Source organism: Choloepus didactylus, chromosome 3 (genome assembly GCF_015220235.1).
Source record: "Choloepus didactylus isolate mChoDid1 chromosome 3, mChoDid1.pri, whole genome shotgun sequence".
NCBI classification, from domain to species: Eukaryota; Metazoa; Chordata; class Mammalia; order Pilosa; family Megalonychidae; genus Choloepus; species Choloepus didactylus.
In genome coordinates this window covers 64116626-64140909 of record NC_051309.1, presented here as the reverse complement: position 1 = coordinate 64140909, position 24284 = coordinate 64116626, and the positions used below count along the sequence as shown (strand labels likewise).

Below are 24284 nucleotides of genomic sequence, written 5' to 3'. Positions count from 1 at the left end.
ACCTGAGCCTGTTCTGGTCTGGGAAAACCTGATTTGGATAGCCAAGGAAACCATGCCTAGACAAGAGAAAATTACAACCTACACTAAGAAAACAAAGTTATGGCCCAGTCAAAGGAACAAATATACACTTCAACTGAGATACAGGAATTTAAACAACTAATGCTAAATCAATTCAAAAAGTTTAGAGAAGATATTGCAAAAGAGACAGAGGCTGTAAAGGAAGCACTGGGCATATATATGGCAGAAATCAAAAGTTCAAAAAAACAACTAGTAGAATCTATGGAAATGAAAGGCACAACACAAGAGATGAGAGACAACGGAAACATACAACAGCAGATCTCAAGAGGCAGAAGAAAACACTCAGGAACTGGAGAACAAAACACCTGAAAGTCTACATGCAAAGGAGCAGATGGAGAAAAGAATGAAAAAATATGAGCAATGTCTTCGGGAACTCAAGGATGAAACAAAGTACAATAATGTACATATCATTGGTGTCCCAGAAGGAGAAGAGAAGGGAAAAGGGGCAGAAGCAATAATAGAGGAAATAATTAATGAAAATTTCCCATCTCTTATGAAAGACATAAAATTACAGATCCAAGAAGCACAGCATACTCCAAACAGAAGAAATCTGAATAGGCCTACGCCAAGACACAATAATCAGATTATCAAATGTCAAAGACAAAGAGAGAATCCTGACAGCAGCAAGAGAAAAGCGATCCATTACATACAAAGGAAGCTTAATAAGACTATGTGCGGATCTCTCAGCAGAAACCATGGAGGCAAGAAGGAAGTGGGGTGATATATTTAAGATACTGAAAGAGAAAAACTGCCAACCAAGAATCCTATATCCAGCAAAGCTGTCCTTCAAATATGAGGGAGAGCTCAAAATATTTTCTGACAGACAATGAGAGACTTTGTGAACAAGACACCCGCCCTACAGGAAATACTAAAGGGAGCACTGCAGGGTGATAGAAGACAGGAGTGCATGGTTTGGAACACAATTTTGGGAGATGGTAGCACAACAATGTAAGTACACTGAACAAAGATAACTATGAATATGGTTGAGAGAGGAAGGTTGGGAGCATGTGAGACACGAGAAACAAGGAAAGATAAAGACTGGGACTGTGTAACTTGGTGAAATCTAGAGTGTTCAACAATTGTGATAAAATGTACAAATATGTTCTTTTACGAGGGAGAACAAGCAAATGTCAACCTTGCAAGGTGTTAAAAATGGGGAGGCATTGGGGGACGGATGCAATCAGCATAAACTAGAGACTGTAACTAATAGAATCATTGTATTATGCTTCCTTTAATGTAACAAAGGTGATATACCAAGGTAAATGCAGATAAGGGGGGGGATAGGGGAGGCATGTTAGACGCTTGTCATTGGTGGTATTGTCTGATTCTTTATTCTACTTTGATTTAAGGTTATTTTTCCTTTTGCTGCTTCCTAGCTGTCATTTTTTTTCCTCTTTCTTTTCCCTCTCTACCTTCTTTGACTCTCCCTCCTGCCTTGTGGAAGAAATGTAGATGCCCTTATATAGATAGTGGTGAAGGTGGTGAACACATAAATGCATGACCATGCAGAGAACCATCGATTATTTACTTGGGATGGAATGTATGGTGAGTGAACAAAACTATATTAAAAAAAAAAAAAAAAAAATGGGTTGATGACAAAACCTCGAGGGCAATATACTGAGTGAAATAAGCCAGACACATAAGGACAATTATTGCAGGGTCTCACTGATAGGAACTAATTATAATATGTAAACTCATAGACATGAAACATGACGTACCAAGATACAGGACAAGGCTTAAGAATGGGGAGTGGTTGCTTAGTATGAGCAGAATGTTCAATTAGGATGAACTTAAATGTTTGGAAATGAACAGGGGTGTCGGTAGCAAGATGTGAGAATAACTAACAGCACTGAATGGTGTGTGAATGAGGTGGAAAGGGGATCAGAGTCATATGTGTCACCAGAAGGAAAGCTGGAGGTCAAAAGATGGGAATGTATAAAACTGAATCCTATGGTGGGCAATGTCCATGATCAACTGTACAAATACTAGAAATCGCTTCCACGAACCAGAACAAATGTATGCAATACAATTAGAAGTTAATAATAGAGGGGCATATAGGGAAGAAATATATACCTATTGCAAACTATATACTACAGTTAGTAGTATTTCAACATTTTTTCATAAACGGTAACCAATGTACTATACCAACACTACGAGTTAACAATTGTGGGGGTTTGGTTAGGGATAGGGGAGGATTAGAGTTTCCTTTTCTGTTTTTCTTTTTTCATCTTTCACTTTATTTCTTGTCTGGAGTAATGAAAAGTTTCTAAAAATTGAACAAAAATTAAGTGTGGTGATGGATGCACAACTGTATGAGGGTACACAGGGGCAAGTGATTGTACACTTTGGATCTCTGGATAACTGTATGGTATCTGAACAATCTCAATAAAAATGAAAAAAAAAAGTAAATAGGTTCTAGCTATGTAATCATGAACAATTGCACTTATTCTGAATGTCAGGTTCTTCACCAATTAAAAAAAATTAAAAGATGGACTTAGATTGCTTTATAATTAAATTCTGTTATTACCTAGAGAGAGTGATGTCAAGCCTTACATAATAGGGGATCAATCAATATTTGTTGAATGAAATAAATGAACATGGTGACATATGAGAACACTAGCATCTGAGGGGAGGGGAGGCTTGTTATCTATGGGGACAGATGGAGCTGAGGGTTAATAAACTAGTACCAAAAGCTAATACCAGTGATGAAAGCATGGAAATAAAAGTCACAATGCCCAAAGGCCACAGCAATCTTGGGTGTAATTCATGCAATTGCCGGTACCCGGAGGTCAAATCCTAGGGGTAAAAAGTACAGGAACTTTAAGAAGCAAAAGAACCCACAGAAAACACAGTGGGCCTAGTGTGGATTCAGAAAATCTGCTTGACACATCTTAGTTATCACTTTGGAGTTAAAAAGAGTGATACCATAAGACAGAACTGATTAAGAGCTAAGTGATATGGCAGATGTCCTTATAATTAGCTCTGCAGAGTTAAGAGCACGACCCAAAATCCAGAGGTGACCTGAAATAAAAAATTGAGAATTAAGGCAGAAGTCTTGTCTGTAAAACTGGACGAACATACTGTTACTACAGAATGCTAGTAAGTCTAGGATGCTTGGAGCTCCCTAGATCGTGGGATGAGTTGGAAGCATTATATAATTCCAAGCTACAGCAGATGATGACACTGGTTGTCAAAAGACTTTGAAAGTGGGTAGAAAGCAACAGGCACATTAATTTGAACGGCTATGATATACTGAGCTTTTCTAATGTGGCAGCCACTGTGCGAAGCTTTTTACATATATTCCATTTTAATTTCCATAGAAACTCCATGAACTGATTATCATCCTTATTTTTTTTATGTGAAGAGACTCATTACGGAGCAGTAAAATAACTTCACTAGAACACAGCTAGTAAATGACAAAGCCAGAATATAAATATAACTCTATTTCATTCTCAGGCTTTCACTCTTAACCACTGTTATACTCTTTCATGCTTTAAAGAACCTGGTAAAGAAAAGACAGAGAAATGTGGTAGGGCATGACAAAGAGCCCAGGCTATAATTGGAAATATTTCTTTGCCATAGAGGCATATGCAGAAACAGCTGCTCCTTTTCTCCATATCACTTACTATTCTACTTCGCGTAGATCTCTGTTCTAATCCAAGCAGAAAGCAAATGAGCAGAGAGAGGAGAAAATACATTCATAATCAATGTTACTGAAAACCAAACAGTACTGTGGTCCCTTTCCAGCCTTGATTACATGCTCCTATGATTACTTGGAAGCTGTTTGCATGATGAGAAGACTATGGGTTCTTAAAAGTTAGGATCAAGGCATATTCATATTATTGGGGGTATCCAAATACTGTATACTATTTTAAAGATGAACTATGTTTTCATTAAATGTTGGTAAAATGGTATTGAATTAATATACACAGAGAAGATTTGGAATTTTGTAAATATGGATTTAATTCAATATTACAAGCTACTGTGAAAAATTCCAGCACATTTAAAGACAGAAAAATTTAAAATGGAAACTCATTAAATTTATTCATCCCATTTATATAGCTCATATATTCAAAGCCAACTCCTTATTTAACTATTCATTTTTTTCTGCTTTATATAAATAGTATGTAAGTGTAACATAGTAAAATTTATTTTATTAACCACTAACTTTGATTTGGATTTGCCTTAGGCTTGATATACTCATAAAGATAATTAAAATGACTTTTGTCTATAATGGCATGTTGCATATCCTACATCCAGCCTGTCCATGAATGAGGTTTATATATTTTTATTTTTAAAACATCAGGAATATATTATAATCTTCTTTTTTTTAGAAAGTACAACTTGTACCTTTATTAGTTTCTATCCTAAGTAAATGCAAAGAATTTTTTTGCCTATATTCATTTTAGGAAAAAATGCATTGCTATAATAGGTCATATTAGTTGTCCATTTCTGCTGGAACAAATAACCAAAAACTTAGTGACTTAAAACAAAATAAATTATTTGTCAGAAGTTCAAAATAGTTTTGAGGGCTAAAATTAAGGTGTTGGCAGAGTTGCACTCACTCTGGAGGCTCTAGAAGAAAATCTGCTTCCTTGCCCTTTCTAGCTTCTAGAGGCTGCAGGCATTCCTTGGCTCCCAGCCCCTTCCTCCATCTTCAATGACCATCACTCAAACCTCTGCTTCTGTCATTATGTCTCTTTTGTTCCTCAAATCTCCTGGCCATAAGTACCCTTGTGAACAGATCAGACCCACCCAGGTAATCAAAGATAATCTCCACTTTTCATAATCCTTAACTTCATCACATCTGCAAAGTCCCTTTTGCCAGGAAAGGTAACATCGTCACAGGTTCTGGGGATTAGGAAATGGACTTCTTATGGGGCCATGGTTGGATACACCACATAGGTATTTTATTGTTTAAAATAATTTTGGCTTTCAAGGAGGGTATGACATTTTTTAGGAAATTTATAAATGTTACAATATTTTCAGGAATTGTGATCTCCTGCCATTAAAGAAATTTCTCAAAAATATAAAAGCATTAAAATTTACATAAATGTATTTTCCTCACTATTTGTTTTAATGAGATATTAAACTTTAAATCTCTGAATGAAGTATTTTTTTAAATAATTGTTTATTTTCCTCCCACATTTTATTACAATCTTTAATTATTATATGTTTTGGTTCACATGCTTATTATTTGCCTTACCTGGGAGGCTGTCAGCTCCATAGGGCTAAAATCTATTTGTCCCCAGCACTTATAGACTGACACATAGGAGGCTCTGATAAACTTCTACTAATAGAATTATTATTGGTGCAAGAACTCATTACACCCTTTTGAAAATACACACACACACACACACATATATATATATATATAACAATTTAGAGGTTTTTTTTTGTTTTGTTTTGTTTTTTACATCTATTAGTATTCTTTAGACCAAACTGTAGAGCAAGAGTTGCAAATTTAAGTATCTTCAAAAGTCAGGGAGACATGTGAAATGACAGAAGTGAACAAGGTACAATACAATGAGTGTTGGAAAACAGCAAATGAAAAAGCATAAGATGCCATCTAAAACAGGCATCAATTAAAATAGGCACTAATATGATTGTTAGTTGCAAAAATGTATTTATTTAGAATTAAATGTGCAAATGCTTTTTCAGTTTTAAATGCTGAAAAAATGTATAGTACTTTTTACTTGTGTAAAAAAACACAAAACTATCAGACTATTTAATCAGAAATATAGTTTTCCAATAATTCTTACTTTGCATATCTTTTTACAAAGACAATCACCCACGCAACTACTTGAATGGCCAATATGAATAGTGAGTATGGAAGTGCTATAACAAAAGACTGTTTTAATCAAATACTCAATTCTACTAGTTCTCCAAATAATGCACTTACCCCCTCCACTTCCTAAGAAAATCCACCACAAGAGAAGATTGCTAGAATAAGTAATATGTGCTTTGTATTTCTGAAAGGAAGAAACAAAGAACTGAAGAGAAAAGATGGATTGCGAAGGAAGACAAGCACTTTTTGAGTGTAATGTGTGTGAAATTGTATGCATTAGAAGAAAGACAATTTGTCAGCAGGATACAAAGTAAAGATTCTTTGCTCAGAAACGCTCTAAGTATATGGTGAGTTGTTTTATTGTTTTTCTTCCTAAACCCAATCAGTCCTGTAATCTGGCTAAATGAAGGAAGCTCTACTTGAAGATACCACAATTTCGATCCTAAATCAGGTCAGCAGGGATGGGGGTGGGGTGAGAACAAGAATGAAGATGGGAGAACAAAAATGTGGCATTGTAAATGGTAAGGTTTAACCTCTTAAATATTTAGGTCATCTCCTGGGGAGAAAATATCCACCAAGAAGGAAAATAAAACCTCAAAAGAAAATACAAAGACTATAAAAGTCACACTAGAACTAAGGTGTGACAAGAACAGAGAAAAGTATCGATTCATTTTCCCAAATTTGGTCAGAAACGGTATCTGTGAACCCAAACAAGAAAATATAGAATAGGAATAAAAAAAAAAAAATAAGACTTAAAAAGATTAACTATAACCAGCAATTCTGAAAAATTGAGCACAAGATGCTTAAAGAAAGCAGCCTTACTAAATGTTTTACAATCACCTAGTTTTTTCTTCTTTCCTATTAACATCTTTACAAAAAGTTAAATCATTTGGTTGACTCGGGCTAAGGTTCTTCTGAAACTGTCACTGTACCTATCTACTAACACATAAAATCCTATGTAATTGGATTACTGTAAGCTTTCCATAGATATTTTTACCTTTACTTCTTTCAGGTGACATAATGAAATTTGTTGAATTTTGGTCTATATCCCCTAATATATTTCACTATTACTGATATATTTTCCTACAAATTTTATTTTTTCTACATTTTTCATGAAAAAGATCTCCTTAATAATCAATATTTCCAAGAAAACACACACAAAACAAATATAAAGAAAATATGAATAATGATATTTCATTCACATATCAATATTAAGAATGCCCTAATAGATAGTTAAATAAATAAAAATATTCAGCAACATTTGTGATCTTAAATCAACAATGGAAATGGATGTTGCTGAAATGTATAACAAATAGAACTACTAATGTTTGTTTGCTTGTTTATTCAGTTATTGAATTAAAAAAAAATGTTCAAATACTAATATTGAATCTTGAAACTGAAGTTTTTCATTTTAATAATGCAATAGGGGTCTTTTATAAAGCATCATAAAGATCTTATTAAGTATAAGGATTTTCTCTTAGAATACAGATGATTTAAACAACTTCTTAAATTACTACCTGAATCTAAATTGTGGGTAATACTTTCATGGGACAATCTAGACTATAACATCATGAAGTATTTGGGGGGAAAAGCTGTCAGAGACTCAGCTATTCTAGGAAAACAAACTTTAAAAACAAACTGTAGCTAAAGGACTAAGAAAAAGGGTCTTGGCTCTTCAAGCACTTGTTTGCACCATAAGCCATAATTGTATTAATGGAAATTAAGAGTCAAATATTCACCAAGTGATGATGGAGGCAGACATAGAAATGTTACAACTGCAAGAAAAGGAATTCCAAGCATTGCTGGCAAACCATCAGAATTGAGGGAGAGGCAAGGAAGGTTTCTCCCCTTCTTATTCCAGAGGGAGCATGGCCCAGCTGACACCTTGATGTTGGTCTAGCCTCCACTTACGGATGTTTTACACCACCAGGTTGGTGTTAATTTATTACAGCAGCTCTAGGAAACTAACACAGGAGGCAACCAAAGGTTGGTACTAAAAACAGATATTAAAGACAGACATAGCTGACCCAAATCTTGGCTCTGTCATTTTCTAGCAATTCTATATTCTACATGGGACATTTACTTAACCCTTTAAGCTTCAGTTTCCTTTTCAGTAAAATGGTGAAACTTACACTTAGCAGTGAGGCTTTTGTGAAAATTAAATAAAATTATGTATACAAATATTCACCCATGTAGTAAATGGCATGTAGTAAGTATCAGTAAATGAAAATGATAGCTATTTTAAATAAGTGAATATTGCAGCATCCCATATATTTTATTCTTGAGAAGAGAAAAAGGGCTAGTATTGATCCTAAGCAGGTCTTACTACAGACCAGGGAAGGTCTATAAGGTAAGGGAGAAAACTTTAATAGCTTAGCTAAGTTAAAGGTTCCAGCTTTTTGGGTAAGTATACAGAGTATATTCTAAAGCCAGGTTTCCTGGGTTTAGTCCTCTTTCTACTAAACCAGCTTACAGTTCAAATGAGTCATTATAATTATACTTTATATTTTATACTATATTTTTAATATGAAGTTATATTTTATGGTTTATACTTTATTTTGCATTATTTTCATTTTAAAAATACTAAATTTACTAAATGAATTCCCAACTCTTCATTACAGTTTTAACTGACACAAACTAAAGGAAATTTAAACAAACATAGTCATGTTACAAGAAATAAAATGGGTGTATAAGTTGGCAAGTGGGTATGCCTGAGTTTATAATCTTATAATTCTTATTGAATGGAACAATAAGATAAACATTTTAATACAGTATGGATGTTCTAAGGTTGTCATTAAATTTTCAGGATTAGTAGAAATCCATTAATATAGAATAGTCACAAATCAAATTGTCCAACTCTGAAAATGGGTAAGGGAGAAAGGAAATCTGTGGTAAACCATACTCCTTTTATGCAAGAATGTATAAGCAAGTTCTTATTCATATTTAAGTGATTTAAGTAGATGACACTTCAACATGAGTTTGGCAAAGGATTTTGGAGTAGCTATCCTAAAAGAGATTCTGAAAATTTCTTTTATATACCATTACTGAAAATTGAAAAGAAAGTTGTAAAATTCCCTAATTTAAAAAAAAAGTGATAAAATCTATACATCTGACATGTCCACCTCAGTATTAATGATTTAAAAATATAAAAATGAAAAATACAATTATAAGTTTCTTAAAACTGACTTGAAAATGAGGTGCACCCAAACATTGGGACTAGCCGTTTGACTGGCCGAGCCCTTGATCGTGGGACTTGCCCTTGTGGGGCTCGTTACTGCAAAGGAGAGGCTAAACTGGCATATAATTGTGCCTAGGAGTCTCCTGAGTACCTCTTTGTTGCTCAGATGTGGCACTCTCTCTCTAACTGAGCCACCTCGGCAGGTGAACTCACTGCCCTCCCCACTACATGGGACCGACTCCCAGGGGTGTAAATCTCCCTGGCAACGCAGGATATGACTCCCGGGGATGAATCTGGACCCGGCATCGTGGGATTGAGAATATCTTCTAGACCAAAAGGGGGAAGCAAAATGAGATGAAATAGTTTCGGTGGCTGAGAGATTTCAAATGGAGTCGAGAGGTCACTCTGGTGGACATTCTTATGCACTATATAGATAACACCTCTTAGGTTTTAATGTGTTGGAGTGGCTAGAAGTAAATACCTGAAACTACCAAAACTCCAACCCAGCAGTCTGGACTCCTGAAGACGGTTATATAATAATGTAGATTACAAGGGGTGACAGTGTGATTGTGAAGACCTTGTGGCTCACACTCCCTTTGTCTAGTGTGGATGGGTAGAAAATGGGGATAACGACTAAATGACAAATAGGGTGGGATGGGGGGGGATGGTTTGGGTGTTCTTTTTTCACATTTATTTTTTATTCTTATTCTGATTCTTTCTGATGTAAGGAAAATGTTCAGAAATAGATTGTGGTGATGAACTCATAGCTGTACGATCAGACTGTGAACAGCTGATTGTATACCATGGATGATTGTGTGGTATTTGAATATATTTCAGTAAAACTGAATAATAAAAAAAAGAGGTGCACCTTATTGTATATTTTTATGAAATGCCTTTGGAAACAGTTATTCACAAATTTAGAAAGATCTTATGCAATCCAGATATAATTGTCAAAGTTCCGTAATAGAGTACAAATTTATTTCTTTAAAATATAATCCAAGAATAGTGAATGGTGAGTAGAAGGTTTATATTTTCACAAGAGTCCCTAAGACAACAGTGTAAGAAATATAACTTTACTTGAGATTTCAAAAAAATCTGTGCATCTAAGGTTTTCATAACAAAGATCATCTTATAAAACTTAACTAAATAAATCCTTCCCTTATCAGCCACACTAAACATAAAGCAAAAATAAAATTTTCTATTGATTGCTTTTATTATTATTTTAACATTTCAATTCCTTTTTTTTTTTTTTTTTTGCTGGCTAAATTGCTCTCTATTATTGAGGTATACACACCTAGAGATCTTGAGCAACGCACTGCTTCTTAAATAAGCATGAATGAGACAAGCCCAGAATTTTCTCTTGGCACAGTAAACTAGCAGATCCCTAGATACTTTGCTTCTTCTGAGACATCAAGGAAGTTGTAACCTGGGATTTGTTTATGATCCCAGGTGCTTTCAATCTCTGGGGTGAGCTGAATATCTAATATGAGAATATGGGATTCCCTGAGTGTTTTTCACTGTGGAATCCCATGAAAAATTAACTGTCAGACCAAAAATATTTTTGAGACTGTGATTCCTCCCTTGAGTAGGAAACTCAAGAAACTGTTCCATTTTAGACTGTTTGATTCTTCATTATTCCTGAAGAAAAATATGTGGTAGACATACACGTCTGATATAAGGTTGCAAAAACATACTTCTTGAGGATGCAAAAGAAACATTCTGAAGAGTGCTTTTTACATGTATTCCTTGCATTTTCCTTTCAATCTACTCCCTCTGGATAAATATATTTCTAATCCTTAAAATGTTGATAGTGTAGGAAGTTCAGATATCATTGCTTCTACCAAATTAAAAATTTATCAATCTCTACACCATTAAATATACAAGCATATTATTCACTTTTACTTTCCATTTGCTTAGACCTGGAAGGAAACAATATTGGCATAACACTCCCTCAACTTTCTTTTCCAAACATTTTCTATTTCTTGAATTAAGAAATGAGTTTTAGATTAGGAACTGATATACAGAAATGTACAGTTGAAATTAAATGCTGCAGGATCATGCAGGTAACATCTACTTCCTCCAGTGTGGGCAAGGGTCTATGATTCTTAATTTAATCTAAGCCATATTTAAACATTTAATTGATTGTATTATTTTATATTTTCACAGAGAATATTTAGTTTATTCATGCAAAATAAAGCTTAATATATTTTCTTTTTACAAGAATAGTACAGGAGTATACATACTGTAAGGAACACATTCATACTGCACTTCAAGGTATTTATAGGTTCCAGGACACGGGTCTGGAAAAACATCAGGACCTGCCACCACTGCACACTGGGTCCTATTATTGCATCTGAGACCAAAAGAAAAGAAAAGGAAGAAATAATAAGTTTATGCAATGTTAAATTATTAACAGCATCAATACTGACTTTATTTTACTTCCTGTAACACAGATTCAAATAGGGTTTTGGTCAATTTAAGGCTTAGACTTATTAAGGAAACAGCTGTAGTATATTTTTAAAAAACAAGACATAAAAATCAATTCATTCAGTTTTCTCTTAGTAACAGATTTAATATTTGAATTTGAATGAATACAGCATGGTTTAGAGTTAGAAATTAAATATTGCTTGAATTGACCAGTATGATACTGCCAATGTGAAGACAGGTAAGAAAGATTATTTGATAGGAATGGCCCACTCCCACTATTAAAAAAAACAAAATATAACCAGAGTTTTACTAGACAGTTGTAAATTTGCCGATTATAATGACATTCCTTCTTAAAACAGTGAAAAAGTGGTGTGAAAAACCTACAATTTAGCCAAGCCTGAAAAACTGGTAAACATGTTAATAATGAATGATTAAAATACACAGGTATAATATTTAATTACGTTACATAAATTATTATAATGTTACTAAACTCATAAGCAAAACCATTTTCAAGAATTGCTTCTTGTGATTTTTATGTTTGAACAAATAATGATACTAACCTCATGGGTTACTAATCATAAATGCCAATATTCTACAATTTAAAACAATAACTTTGACTCTCCAAAGGGAACAATCAAACCACCACCACTGAAATATAAATATGAACTCAGGAATCTTTTGTGGGAGCGCGCTAAACAGGATTGAACTGATTTAATTATGGGGCAATATATAAACAATGAAATTACTTAATTCTTACAAAAAGACACCATGTACAGAGCCACCTCATTATTGTAACCTTCACTCAGAAACTTCAAAGAGTCAATAATTAATCCCCAAGTATATTTTTCTGTGGAAATATAATGGTTTTCCCTATTCCTATAGGCAATAAGTGTGTAAGATGAGACATTCTAGTTTTCCCCTGTTATATGTTCTTGTTTATTTGTGTTGGAAATATAATTACTCAAAGCCAGATTTTTTTTTTTCTTTTTTTCTTAAAGATGTTTCTCTCTCTGATATACCCTACACCTCTGAATCCTTGCTAGGTTCATGGCAGGATAAGGAGCACCTAGAGTAGCACTCACTTTGATTTAGAGTGAAAATGATTATGTTTACCTGAGGCTATAGTCTGTCAGGCTTAATGAGATTTTATTTAGTATCTAAATTAAAATTGATTCATTAGTGAATGACTTAAGCTGAAAACTATATTCTGAAATATCTGTGAACGATTAATAAAAGCCAATATTCCATATCATCAAGCAGATTAGGATAACAGTTAATCCTGAGGGTCTACATGTTCTAAAGTTCTCCTGTGGAGATTAATGTCTCAGGAGCATCACCAGACAACTGTATGTAACAGCAATAATGCAAATGTGGTTGTCTTCACACATATACTGAAAATCAGGTAGCTTGACATTTTATGTGCTCAAACTTAAAGAAAAATAGCAACTTCTCTATTACAAACAAAACCCATTTGAAGAGGCTGTTTTGAGTTAAGAAAAGATTTGTTTTTAGCCATAAAGCAATACAGTTTTCATGTCACACAATAAAAAAATAAAGTCTTGATTTCATCTCAGGTTTTTATAGAATGAGCAGCTACATAAATGCCTAATGAAAGTTATTTTTGTAACTGTCATGTTAAAGAATAATTAGCTATTAACAGGAAGGCATTAAAGGGAGAAATAATGAAAAATGAAAGCAGCATGGACAATAAAATCTGATGAAACATAAATATTATGTGACTATCATAAACTCTAATCTCTAGTTATCAGGTAATAACAAGATTTCTCTCTTGGTCTTCATTATTGTCTTCCATATTATCAACCTTTCTAATTACTATAGTTCAATTAATAAAATTCATATTTAGAAGTTGTAGAAGAAATTATTTTAATAACTATTTTGAAAATTATATAATTTTATATAATTTATATAATTTTAAGATATAAATGTACAATTGCAAATATTTTATTAATGAAACCATCAATGTTTGCTATCAACAATCAGATTATTGATCATTTATGAGTAGAACATAAAGGTTAATTTTTACAATTATGGAACTGTTTGTTGCATAGAAAGCTGTCAAATCTAAGAAGATATCAAATGTTATGCTTGTATAGAATAGATTAAAGATAAAATATGGGTATTATATATATCTAATATATGCGCATGGACCAAATTTACATATTACATATATGTTATAAAAATACTAATTATTTTGAATATGTAAGAAAGTTTAAACAGTAATCATTTGTTGTAAATATTAGATACCTTGTTAGTTAAAAATATCTTACTAAATATTAACCTAAGCTGGGTAAAGAAAGATTAATGAGATAGTGTACATGAATAAGTATGTAAACCATAGTGCTATAACAATAATAAATTTACAGCCAATGCTATCATTTTGTAGAAAAGAAAATTATCTTTAAAAATTCACTTTTCAATATGATTTAGTATTTTATCACTATTTCTATATCAAATGCTCTTTATAAAGTAAGATTCTTAAAAATAAAAAAGAGAAAGTTTGACTCTATCTCTGGAATATTATTTTTATATAAGATACATTATAATATTGATCTTTTGAAGAGTAGCCACATTTTGAAAACAGGATTTGTAAAGGTTCTGTCCTCTCTTTTTATGATTTCAGTCACTGTGAGTGAAAATGAAATGAACTTTAATATTTGATCAAAAGATTACTGAACTTACACCAAAAAGTACTTTCTATAGTCAAATTAAAATTGTCAAAAATACATTAATTCTAAAACACTACAGCTAAAAAAGCGAAATAAAACAAAAACTGAAATGTTCTCATGTGTTCTGAGCTCATTTTTATTGTTGTTTACTTTTAATATAAGAATAATCTCAAAAATGAAAGTAGTCCTCATACCTGATATTAAAGTTACTTTATAAACACTCAGTAAAGGATAGGAAAATACTGCAATAGTAGGATCAAATGCATTCTAATTCACAAATATTCACAGGAGAAACACCATAATCTTATAAAATTTTAGGGATTAATTACAGAGATAAAATTTTCATCAAGTGATGAAAAAAATCTCCATGCCAAGTCAGTCGATTTTGAAATCAAGTATAAGCAGGTGACCCTGACAAATACCAGACAGTTAGAATTCTCAAAGAAACCTCTTGGAACTTCAACTTTCATATATATTACCTGGATTCTCACAAAGTTAAGATGCCTATTAAAAAACTCATTAGTAAAACTATAAAGTATTTTATATATGCAGCACAAGCAATAGTTTTTGTTGCTGTTGTTGTCATCATTATTATTATTAACATAGGACCTTTGTTTCAGGGTGGATTAATAACACTTTATTCCAAAGAGACTGAATCCATTTGAGAGAAACAACACAAAAGGAGTTAAACACATAAAAAAGCACATAAATTCTTGGATTCAGGGCAGAAAAAAGAGAAAATAGCAGTGTGACATCAAAAAAAAAAAAAAAACCATTAAAAAAACAAAACTGTAAGTCACTTGTTGCATGCAAACTACTTTTCTTAGAAAATACTAAAACCAGTCCAAGATTTATAGTAACGGTGCCCTACATCTGTATACCCCTTTCTAACTTAAGACAGCATGTTCACACATATACTACTGGTTACTTCTTTTTGAGCTATTCCTACCTTCAATTTCACAGAGGAAGGAATAGATATAGAAATGTTAAATGACTTTTCAGATTCTCAGTAATCAAATTACAGTCACTGTACTCCAAAACAGTGACCTGAAAATCATGGTACTGTTTGCTGCCTCATGAGAACATGAGTCATTAATTTCCTGGTCACTCTCTACCCTGACTTAATTCACCCTGATAAGTTCTCTGGAGTACTGTGATGAGCTGATGAGGTAAAGATCAGCCATGAAATATCAGAGTGGCCCACAATTCATTGAGTCATGTGTGAATCAAGCATTCTGAAGTGCAATTTAAAGTGCAATTCATAATCATGCCCTCTCAGTCCAAATTGGCATGTAGTGATCCAAAAGATCAATCTCTGAGTAGAAGGTAGGAGGAATAGGATGAAAGGATATTTATTTATTTACAGACTTTTGCAAAAGAAAAAATAAAACATACAATTTCAACTGAACCCACATATAAACCTCCAACTTAAGTATAGTTGGCATCTATTGACCATGTTTATTTAATAACATTTAATATGTTGAATTTCATTAGTTATTAGCACTAACTACATAGCAATGTTTGATTTAAAAAGATGTCTTATAATGATTTCCAGTGAAGATGCACATAATCAAAGGATTAGGTATAGGACAGAGAATCATTTGCTACTACCTCTTGCATTCCTAAGTGTTTCATAGCAGCATAGGGCCAAAAATTAGCTGAGTTTTGATAATGAAAAAGTCATTGCTAGGCAAAAAATGTTCCTCTTTTTCACCATTGCAGCATTTAGGACAAATAAAAATGCTAGGTTTACATGCATATCAACTATTAAGAAAATAAAAGCTCTGCTTTTTTTTTTAATTTGAATTCTCCTATTTTCCACAAAAACCAATTTATACATTGGATGTATAAAATTTGATGTGGAGACCAATGTCCTAATGCAAATAGACATATTTTCTGTTACAATTTTAAAAGTTTTGAAATATTCATTAAAATAATATGGTCTAAAAACTCTATAACACACAATAATATGACAACATACGAAGCATAAATAAAAGAACAAAAACTGGAAAAAACCAACATATTTAATTTAAGATATGGTTCACAGTAACTGATAAAACAAACAGATAAAATATAATGATGGATATCATATTTGAGCAATGCAGTTTACTTCCTTCACCGAATTGTTATTTGTAGAACACTATACTCCAAAACTTCAGACTATACATTGTTTTTGAATGCACACTGAACATTTACCAATAGGCCATATTCTTTGCTATAAGGGAATCTCCACAAAGTACAAAGACTGAACCCATACAGGGTATGGCCTTTGATCTCAGGAGGGGAGGATCAAAATATTTTACCATAATTGCTCATATTTCTATTTTTTCTTGGATTGTATTAGTTCACTCCATGTATTTTGAAGCAATGTCATTTGGTGCATAAATATGTAGGCTGTTTATGCTATCCTGATTAAACGGACAAGTTAATCACCATGAAATAACCTTCTTTATAAAAGCTCTTACTATATATAAAATAAGCAGCATCTTATTTTCTGGTAAATTCAATAAAATTTTGTTCGTTTTTGCTTCCATTATCCAGATAAAAATTAGGAGCCCATTATTTCATGCTAGTTACAACACAGATGAAACACAAAAATGTGCCCTAAATATAATACATAAAGCTTCTCACATAATTGACTTAAGGATGGTGATAGTTAGTTCCACAGTACTAGCGGCCTAACATGGTACCATTAAGATAATTTAAGCAAAAAACTGTTGGTCTTTATGCACTGGGAGGGTAATCCACAGGGATTCTCCATTAATAAACCTTTCAATCGCATACTCTTGCTATTACATGCTAAAGTCAGTGTGTACAAATGAGTCATTCCTGGGAATTGTAAAGAATTTCTCTAATGATACTTCAGACATAATATTGTATAAAACTCCAATGAAAAGCATTAGCTTTTTAATGACAGAATGTGATAGTTGGAAAAAAAAAAAAAGGTACTGTCTTTTTATTAGCAAAATAGCCATATACATTAGCACTTATCAGACAGCATTTATAAAAAAGCATGTGTGATGAGGAAACATACATCAAATTAGTATACCCAGGAAGTTCACAGCATCTAACAGATGACAAATCAGCGTTTGAATCATAGAAGAAGAAAGCACTATTCTCTAAGAGAAAAATATTTTAAAGATATTTGGCTGTTAATGCCAAAAAAATACTATGATCATATTACATTAATGTTTACAATCTGAAAATGGTTTAGGTAATAAAACTAGTGGTCTTAAATTTTGCTTTTCCTTTACAAGATAGCACTCTCCTTATTTCTCACTGCCTTTCATGTTCAGATCTACTGACACTGCATTCATTTTGGATATAGGAGCGGGACAGGATAAGGGAACTATTTAATGGTGGAATATTTAAGTAATAAAGGAATTATCCAGGTTTCAAATGGTGAGAGACTTAATTAAGTGGTCAGAAGACAAACAAATCAGTCATCATTAAGAAACAAAATCTCATTTTTATGCTGTAGCTGTACATCTTCCATTCATAAAGGAATTTGTTGATACAGTTTACATAAAACTTAAGAAGAGACTAACAAAAGCAATAGGCTCCTAACTTGCTATTTTCAGTTTTGAGAAAATCCATTTTAAATCATAAATTAGAAGTATTAGAGGACCAAGAAAAGAATTAAAAAAAAAAAAAGTATTAGAGTACCTTCCAGAGAACACTGTAACAATGCAGGAGGTAAGCCAAGTTCTACTGATTCACAAAATGATTCTCTAATCCTAAACCTTCCATTTTCCTATTCTTTAATGTATTATTTCAGAGGCATTCTTATATCAAAGAAATACAACTGATGCAATCAAATGAAAACATGAACAAAGTGATGAAGAAGGAGGAATACAGAAACTAGGGCACTGTATTCTTCTTCTTGTTGCTGCTATAACAAATTAACACAAATTAAGTGGCTTTATAACAGCCCAAATTTATTCTCATAGTTCTGGAAGTCAGAATTTCAAAATGAGTCTTACAGGGACAAAACCAACATGTTGGCAGGGATGGTTCCTTCTGGAGGTTCTAGGGGAGAACCAATTTCCTTTCTTTTTCCGTCTTCTAGAGGCTGTCCTCATTCCATGGCTTGTGGCCCCTGCATCGCATCACCTTTTTTCCTCCTGCTTTGTTAAATCACCTTCCTCTTGCTTTGACCTTTTTGCTTCCTTATTATAAAATACCTTTGTGATTATAGTTAGGGCCCTCCTGGATAATCCAGGATAATCTTCCCATTTAAAAATCCTCAACTTTATTATATATGCAAAGCCTTTCTGCAACATAAAGTAAGTCACAGGTTATGGGTTTCAGGATGCTAATATCATTGGAGGGCTATTATCCCACCTATAACAGCTATGCAAGTAAAAAGGCTTATTGAAAACAATATCTCCTGTGTTGGTCACCTGGAAGAACTCTGACCTGGTGTTTTAGTTTACTGAAGCTGCTGGAATGCAATATACCAGAAATGGGTTGGCATTTTCAATGGGGATTTATTTGGTTGCAAATTTACCATTCTGAGGCCAAGAAAATGTCCAAATTTCGGCATCAAGAGGTAGATACCTTCTCTCAGGAAAGGCCAATGGCACCCCGTGTTCCTCTGTCACATGGGAAGGCACATGGTGACATCTGCGGGTCCTTCTCTCCTGGGTCCTGGTCTCAAAGTGGCTCTCTCAGTTTCTGTGGGTCCTTTCTGGTTCTCCTGGGGTGATTTCTCTCTCAGCTTCTCTAAGCTCTCTGAGTTTCATTTGTCTTTTATCCTCTCCCACAAGGGCGCTAAGACTCATCTTGAATGGGCTGGGTCACATCTCCATGGAAACATGGGACTTAATCAAAAGGTCCCACCTACAATAGGTCTGCCCCCACAAGAATGGATTAAAAGAACATAGTCTTTTCTGGGATTCATAATAGCTCCAAACCAGCACACTTGGTCAGATGAACGTCACAGCAGTAAAGCATGGCTAGGATGTCCGTTGTACCCATAATGTAAACTTTTATTTATTCAAAGAAAGGCATAGGTCCACTTTCATATAATGTCACACAATATGAATAAATGGAGTATAACTTGTCTAAAAGACACTGTAAATGTTTGTTTTGCTTTCATCACAATGGAATCTTCAGCTCATGAAACTTACTGCTACAGATGTGGGAAACTGAGATAGATTAACCTTGACCAATAAGGTAAACTTTTAAAACATTTTACAGAAATTGGGATGTAGTTTTAAATTTGCATTTGCATATACACTCATAAGACAAGAAATACCAAATTTTGAGAAATGATTTATGAAACCCCATAGATTCATATTAAATAGAATTTTTGCTTTAATGTTATTGTACCTTTCCATAAACAAATGAAAAATGGCTACTTTGTTTACAGACTAAAATAATTTCCTTTTGACAAAATGCAACTTAAAATACTTATTCTCTCAGCACTACTAAACATATTCTTAAATAATATTATAATATTACACTCTTAAATTATTAAATATCATATTGTTAATATTCTTAAATTCTAAAATTTTTCAGTGGTAATCTTTAAAACAGAAACTTCTCCAGATTCTCTTATTATAATATATATTTACAAATCTTAAACTTTGAGGATTTATTCCTGGGAATTTCTAAAAATGGATTAGAATTCTGAAAACATAGAAATATATTTGAAAATGTAACCTTTCAAAGAAGCCCAACTTCCAAATGTTCCAGACATCTATGGGCAATACTTGATAGAACAAATTATCACAATTATCATTTGACATCTACTGAATATTATGGAGTCCATTCCAGAAATAAAATGTTAGCTATGACCCACACATAACACAATTCATAGAAACATGCATCTAAAATAAATTGACACATGCTTTTAAAATTAACATGTTCACAAATATTGGAAAAGAACATAGTCCTGGGTCAGAACCCAGTGATTTCTAAGCTGCAGTCTTCTGGCAGTTGAGTAGCATAACAATAGCTAAATAGTATTATTAAAAACTTTTCATTTAAACATAACTGGAATTGCATCTGTATTAGTTTATTACATTTACTTGTGGAAGCATTTCTGGGATAAAACCTCTTTACTCACATGTATGGTTAACCAAATATATCAGAGTATATATTTGTATTAATAATCTGAAAGTGTGGCAAACAGAAGTTTTGCTCATTTTCTAGAAAAAAAAAATAAAGGAGCAATGTTTTATATGCATCTATTTTTTACATACATGTATTTTTCTTACATGAAGATAATGGCCGCTTCACTGAGAATTAGTTAGGACATAATATCTGAATTTATTTTTCATGACTACTCACATTATTCTACTCTCTTCTTTAAAAAGGAGACAGACCTAATTCATTATACTTCATAAGATTGCTGCAAGGCATTCTTTTCTTCCCTAATCTACTAAAATCACCTATCCACATGACTCGTCTAAGACAAGGGTTGTCATACTGAATCATTCAGTTAAGACTTTTTCTTGTCAATATGCAGCATTTCCAAATGAAACCAGTGGTATGAGAAAGACAAAAAAAAAATCAAACCTAAGGAAGGAAGAAATTTTACTAACATTAAGATACAAAACTTAGCTAACATGAAAGCCCATAAAAGGAAAAACATAAGAAACTATGAAAAGTACCTTTGGCTTCCTCACATTTGCTTTTAATAAAGTGCCAAACAAAAGCAAATGAATAACTATGCACATGTGCATACACACATACATGCAAGACTGAACATGTACGCGGCTTTTGGGGTGGGGGAGACTTCCAAAGCAGGAATACATAGCAGAGGGAAATAAGGTTTGAAATCTCTAACTGTCCTCATGGACAGAATTTCAAACAGTACAGTAGTAACATTTTTATATAACATAAAAATAATTTTCTTTGTCTTCATGCATTGTAAGTTCAACACAACAGATATAGCTGCAGCGTAACAAACCATGAGAGAAATCCCCAAGTGCCAGTAACTGAAAACCAATAATTCCCGTGGGTCCTTCTTCTCTAACATACTTCATCTCTCACTCTGGCACCTGGGCCAGTTGGCCTGGCTCTGTAGTATTAAGTCCAGTCATGAACTCTGATAGAGACACATCTGAAGCATATATACTATCTGCTTCAATTTATGGTCTCACCAGGAAGCAATAAATACAGGAGAAATGGAATGATTTTCTTTTTGTAGCAAAATGCTTTAAGCAGCAGAAACCAGAAAACACAAATAAAAGTGGTTTAAAAATAAGGGTTGTATCATCTCATATACTAAAAATTGGAAGGTAGGTTGGTTCTGAGTTGGTTAATTCAAGGATTTAACAAGGTCAGAGCTGTGGTTGAGATTCCATGAAATTCTCTTTGAGTTTGTTTTATGGTTCCAAGATGGTCACCGCATTTCCAAGTGTCACATGGAGATCAAAAAAGGTAAGAGTCTTACCTTGAATTCCATTTTAAGAGTATGGATGTTCTACATATCAGCCACTAAACAGATCACCCTTAAATAACACTGGACAAAATGCATTCACGACTATATCTAAAATAATACCACAAAGGGAATGAGGTCCATCTGAATGGTTGTGCCTAATGAAGTTTCATCATTTTATGATGCCTTCATAGAGAGGATTTTAGGGGAGGCACCAGTTTCCTCAAAAGGACATAGCTACTTAAAGGAGAGTGAACAAATCAGGGTTTTGCTAGCAAGGAAGAAGGGGTGGGGGGAGAGAGGATGGGTTTGTGGTAGGCAAGCAACTGTATCTGACTTAACTATTCTCCCAAGTTCCCTTCTCTAGTGAAAACACTTCATATTTAAGATGTTATAAAGTTTATAGCAGGGTTATTGAAAAAAATATAATTCAATACTTTGAAAGACGTTTTTTTCAGACTTAAAGTATAATTATTTTGCTTTTAAAGTCTATAGCATGAAGCGTTTTAATGTATAAAGACTGGTTAAATACATTAAAATGTATCCCTACAAAGTGATGCTAGGCAGCCTTTAAAAATGATGGAGTAATTCTTCCTTTTTGAACTTGAAAAAATGCAACATTGAAAATTGAAATAAAAAGATTACAACAATTAGTTGTGTAATTGTATGGATGCTTAAATGTTGTATAGTTGCATGAATGCATAAATTAGTTGTACAGTTGCATGAATGCATAAATGTAGAGAACTGCATCAATAGATTTATATAGCTAGTGATTATCACTAAGATATAGGATAATAGTGATGGTTAAATTTCTCAACACTTTGTCTCCTTTGATAAACAAAAGGAACATTTATTATTTCAAAATCAGTTCAAAATATATTTACAATTTAAAGAGGATGATACTCTTTCAGGACTATCTGTATTAACTACTTCATATTCTGGTAATCTTTGACCCTTTAAAATTTTACATAACAGTATCTATACAATGAAGTTTTTCACGAAGTTATGTTTCTATAAAATTCCCCCAAAATTTCTCCTAAATTTACCACACATCTCTATGCAGTAAAATATTTTCACTACTGAGATGAAAAACATATAAAGCCTCCCATATTTATTAAAAATATCATCCTACTCTAGCCCGAAATTTCAGATCCCAGCATCTACAGCACAATACCTGGCATTTAGTAAGGTGGTCAACAAATTAATTCAACAGTTACTATTGTATGTCTATGTGTCAGTTACTTTTCCATGTCTTAGGGATACAACAGTTTACAAAAGAGACATTATCTCTACTCTCATGAAATTCACATTCTCATGAAAAGAAACATAAACAATGCATAAATAAAACATATAGCCTGTGGAATATTATTAGTGCTTTAGAGAAAAAATGAAGCCAGCTGAGTATAGATAGCCACATGGGCATCTGGGGAAGAGGAATCCAAGCAGAAACAACAGAAAATTCAAAGGACCTACAAGTGCACCAGAAGTGGAATAAGCTGGTGTTAATGAGGTGGTGTGGTAACCTGGGGGAAACCAGATAGTCCTTGGTTTTTAAAGTCTTTTTAAGGAGGTTATTGCAATAACCCAAGAGAGACGATTATGGCAGGTAACACAGGGTAACAGGGGAGGTTGTGAGAGGAAATTGAATTCTGGATATATTTTGAAGGGAGATTCAGCAGAATTTTCCAAGTGATTACGTGCTGGTGTGGAGAAAGACTGGAATTTAATACAACATAAAAGTGTGTGTGTGTGTGTGTGTATGTGTGTGTGTATTCTCCTAAAAGACACATACAACTTCAAAGTGGATTATTATGAAAGTAAAATGTAAGCATGAGTATAGATGAAACAATTACAAAAACAAGGCCTCTGATGAGCTAAACATTCATTTGAACATGAACCAGTTTCCACTTAACACTTCTTCCTGATGAATCCATGTATCTTTAGAAGCTTGGGCAAATTAAAATGAATTTAACATCTCTTATTCCCTTGGAAATGCTCATAGTAGTATCCTGTCTTCTTGTGTGTCAGATAGTCAGGGGCTATGGGAAAGGGCTGAGGCTTAAAACAGGTGGGTGAAATACATATTTTATTCCTCTGATGTTTTCGCTGCTCCTTTTCAATTTCTGAGAATTCACTCCCCCCAGCCCTGTATGTCCTAAATTCATTCCCCTGCCTATATTCCCTACTTTAGAAAACTGTGCCATCATTTGGAAGAATCTTAAACCAGAAAGATTTCTCCGCTCTCCCTGCCAACATCCAATCAGCCCCACACAATGTGTTTGTTATTCTTTATCTCTGGTATATCTCTTCCAAATCAGCTTCACTAGTGCTACAACTTTTCTCATAAGCCCCACTCAATTTTCATGACCATCCATTTTCTCCAAAGTAAAAAACAGACTTAACATGGTATGCCAGGCTATTTACAAATAGCCTCTACTTTCTGATTAAATCAAGTGTTCAGTGGTTTGAATGGGGAATGTAAAATATAAAAGTATGAAAAAGAATCTATAACCACAACTTCTTTCATTTGTATTTTATAGAAAAGCATGAAGAAATTCAGTAATTTTCCCAAGGCTGCACAAACAATCAGGATACTGGGAAAAGAACTGATTCAACTCAGGGTATTTCTACTTCCTTTCCCTCTGCGGTAATGAAAAAAATGAAAAGCATATTGTTAGATATTTTGTGACATTATCAACCTTGTCATTTTTTGCATAACAAGAACTGTTTTTTTTT

At 33.3% G+C, this 24284-nt stretch overlaps 1 protein-coding gene across 7 annotated transcripts in view; it reads right to left on the bottom strand.

Moving 5' to 3' along the window:
* Nucleotides 1-24284, bottom strand: part of ADGRL3 (adhesion G protein-coupled receptor L3) — a 912567-nt gene that overhangs the window by 421771 nt on the left and 466512 nt on the right. For all 7 annotated transcript variants that reach the window (XM_037829887.1, XM_037829881.1, XM_037829884.1 and 4 more), the window contains exon 7: nt 11288-11397. In XM_037829887.1, the coding sequence (XP_037685815.1) occupies nt 11288-11397 (110 nt within the window). The remainder of the gene's footprint in view (nt 1-11287; nt 11398-24284) is intronic.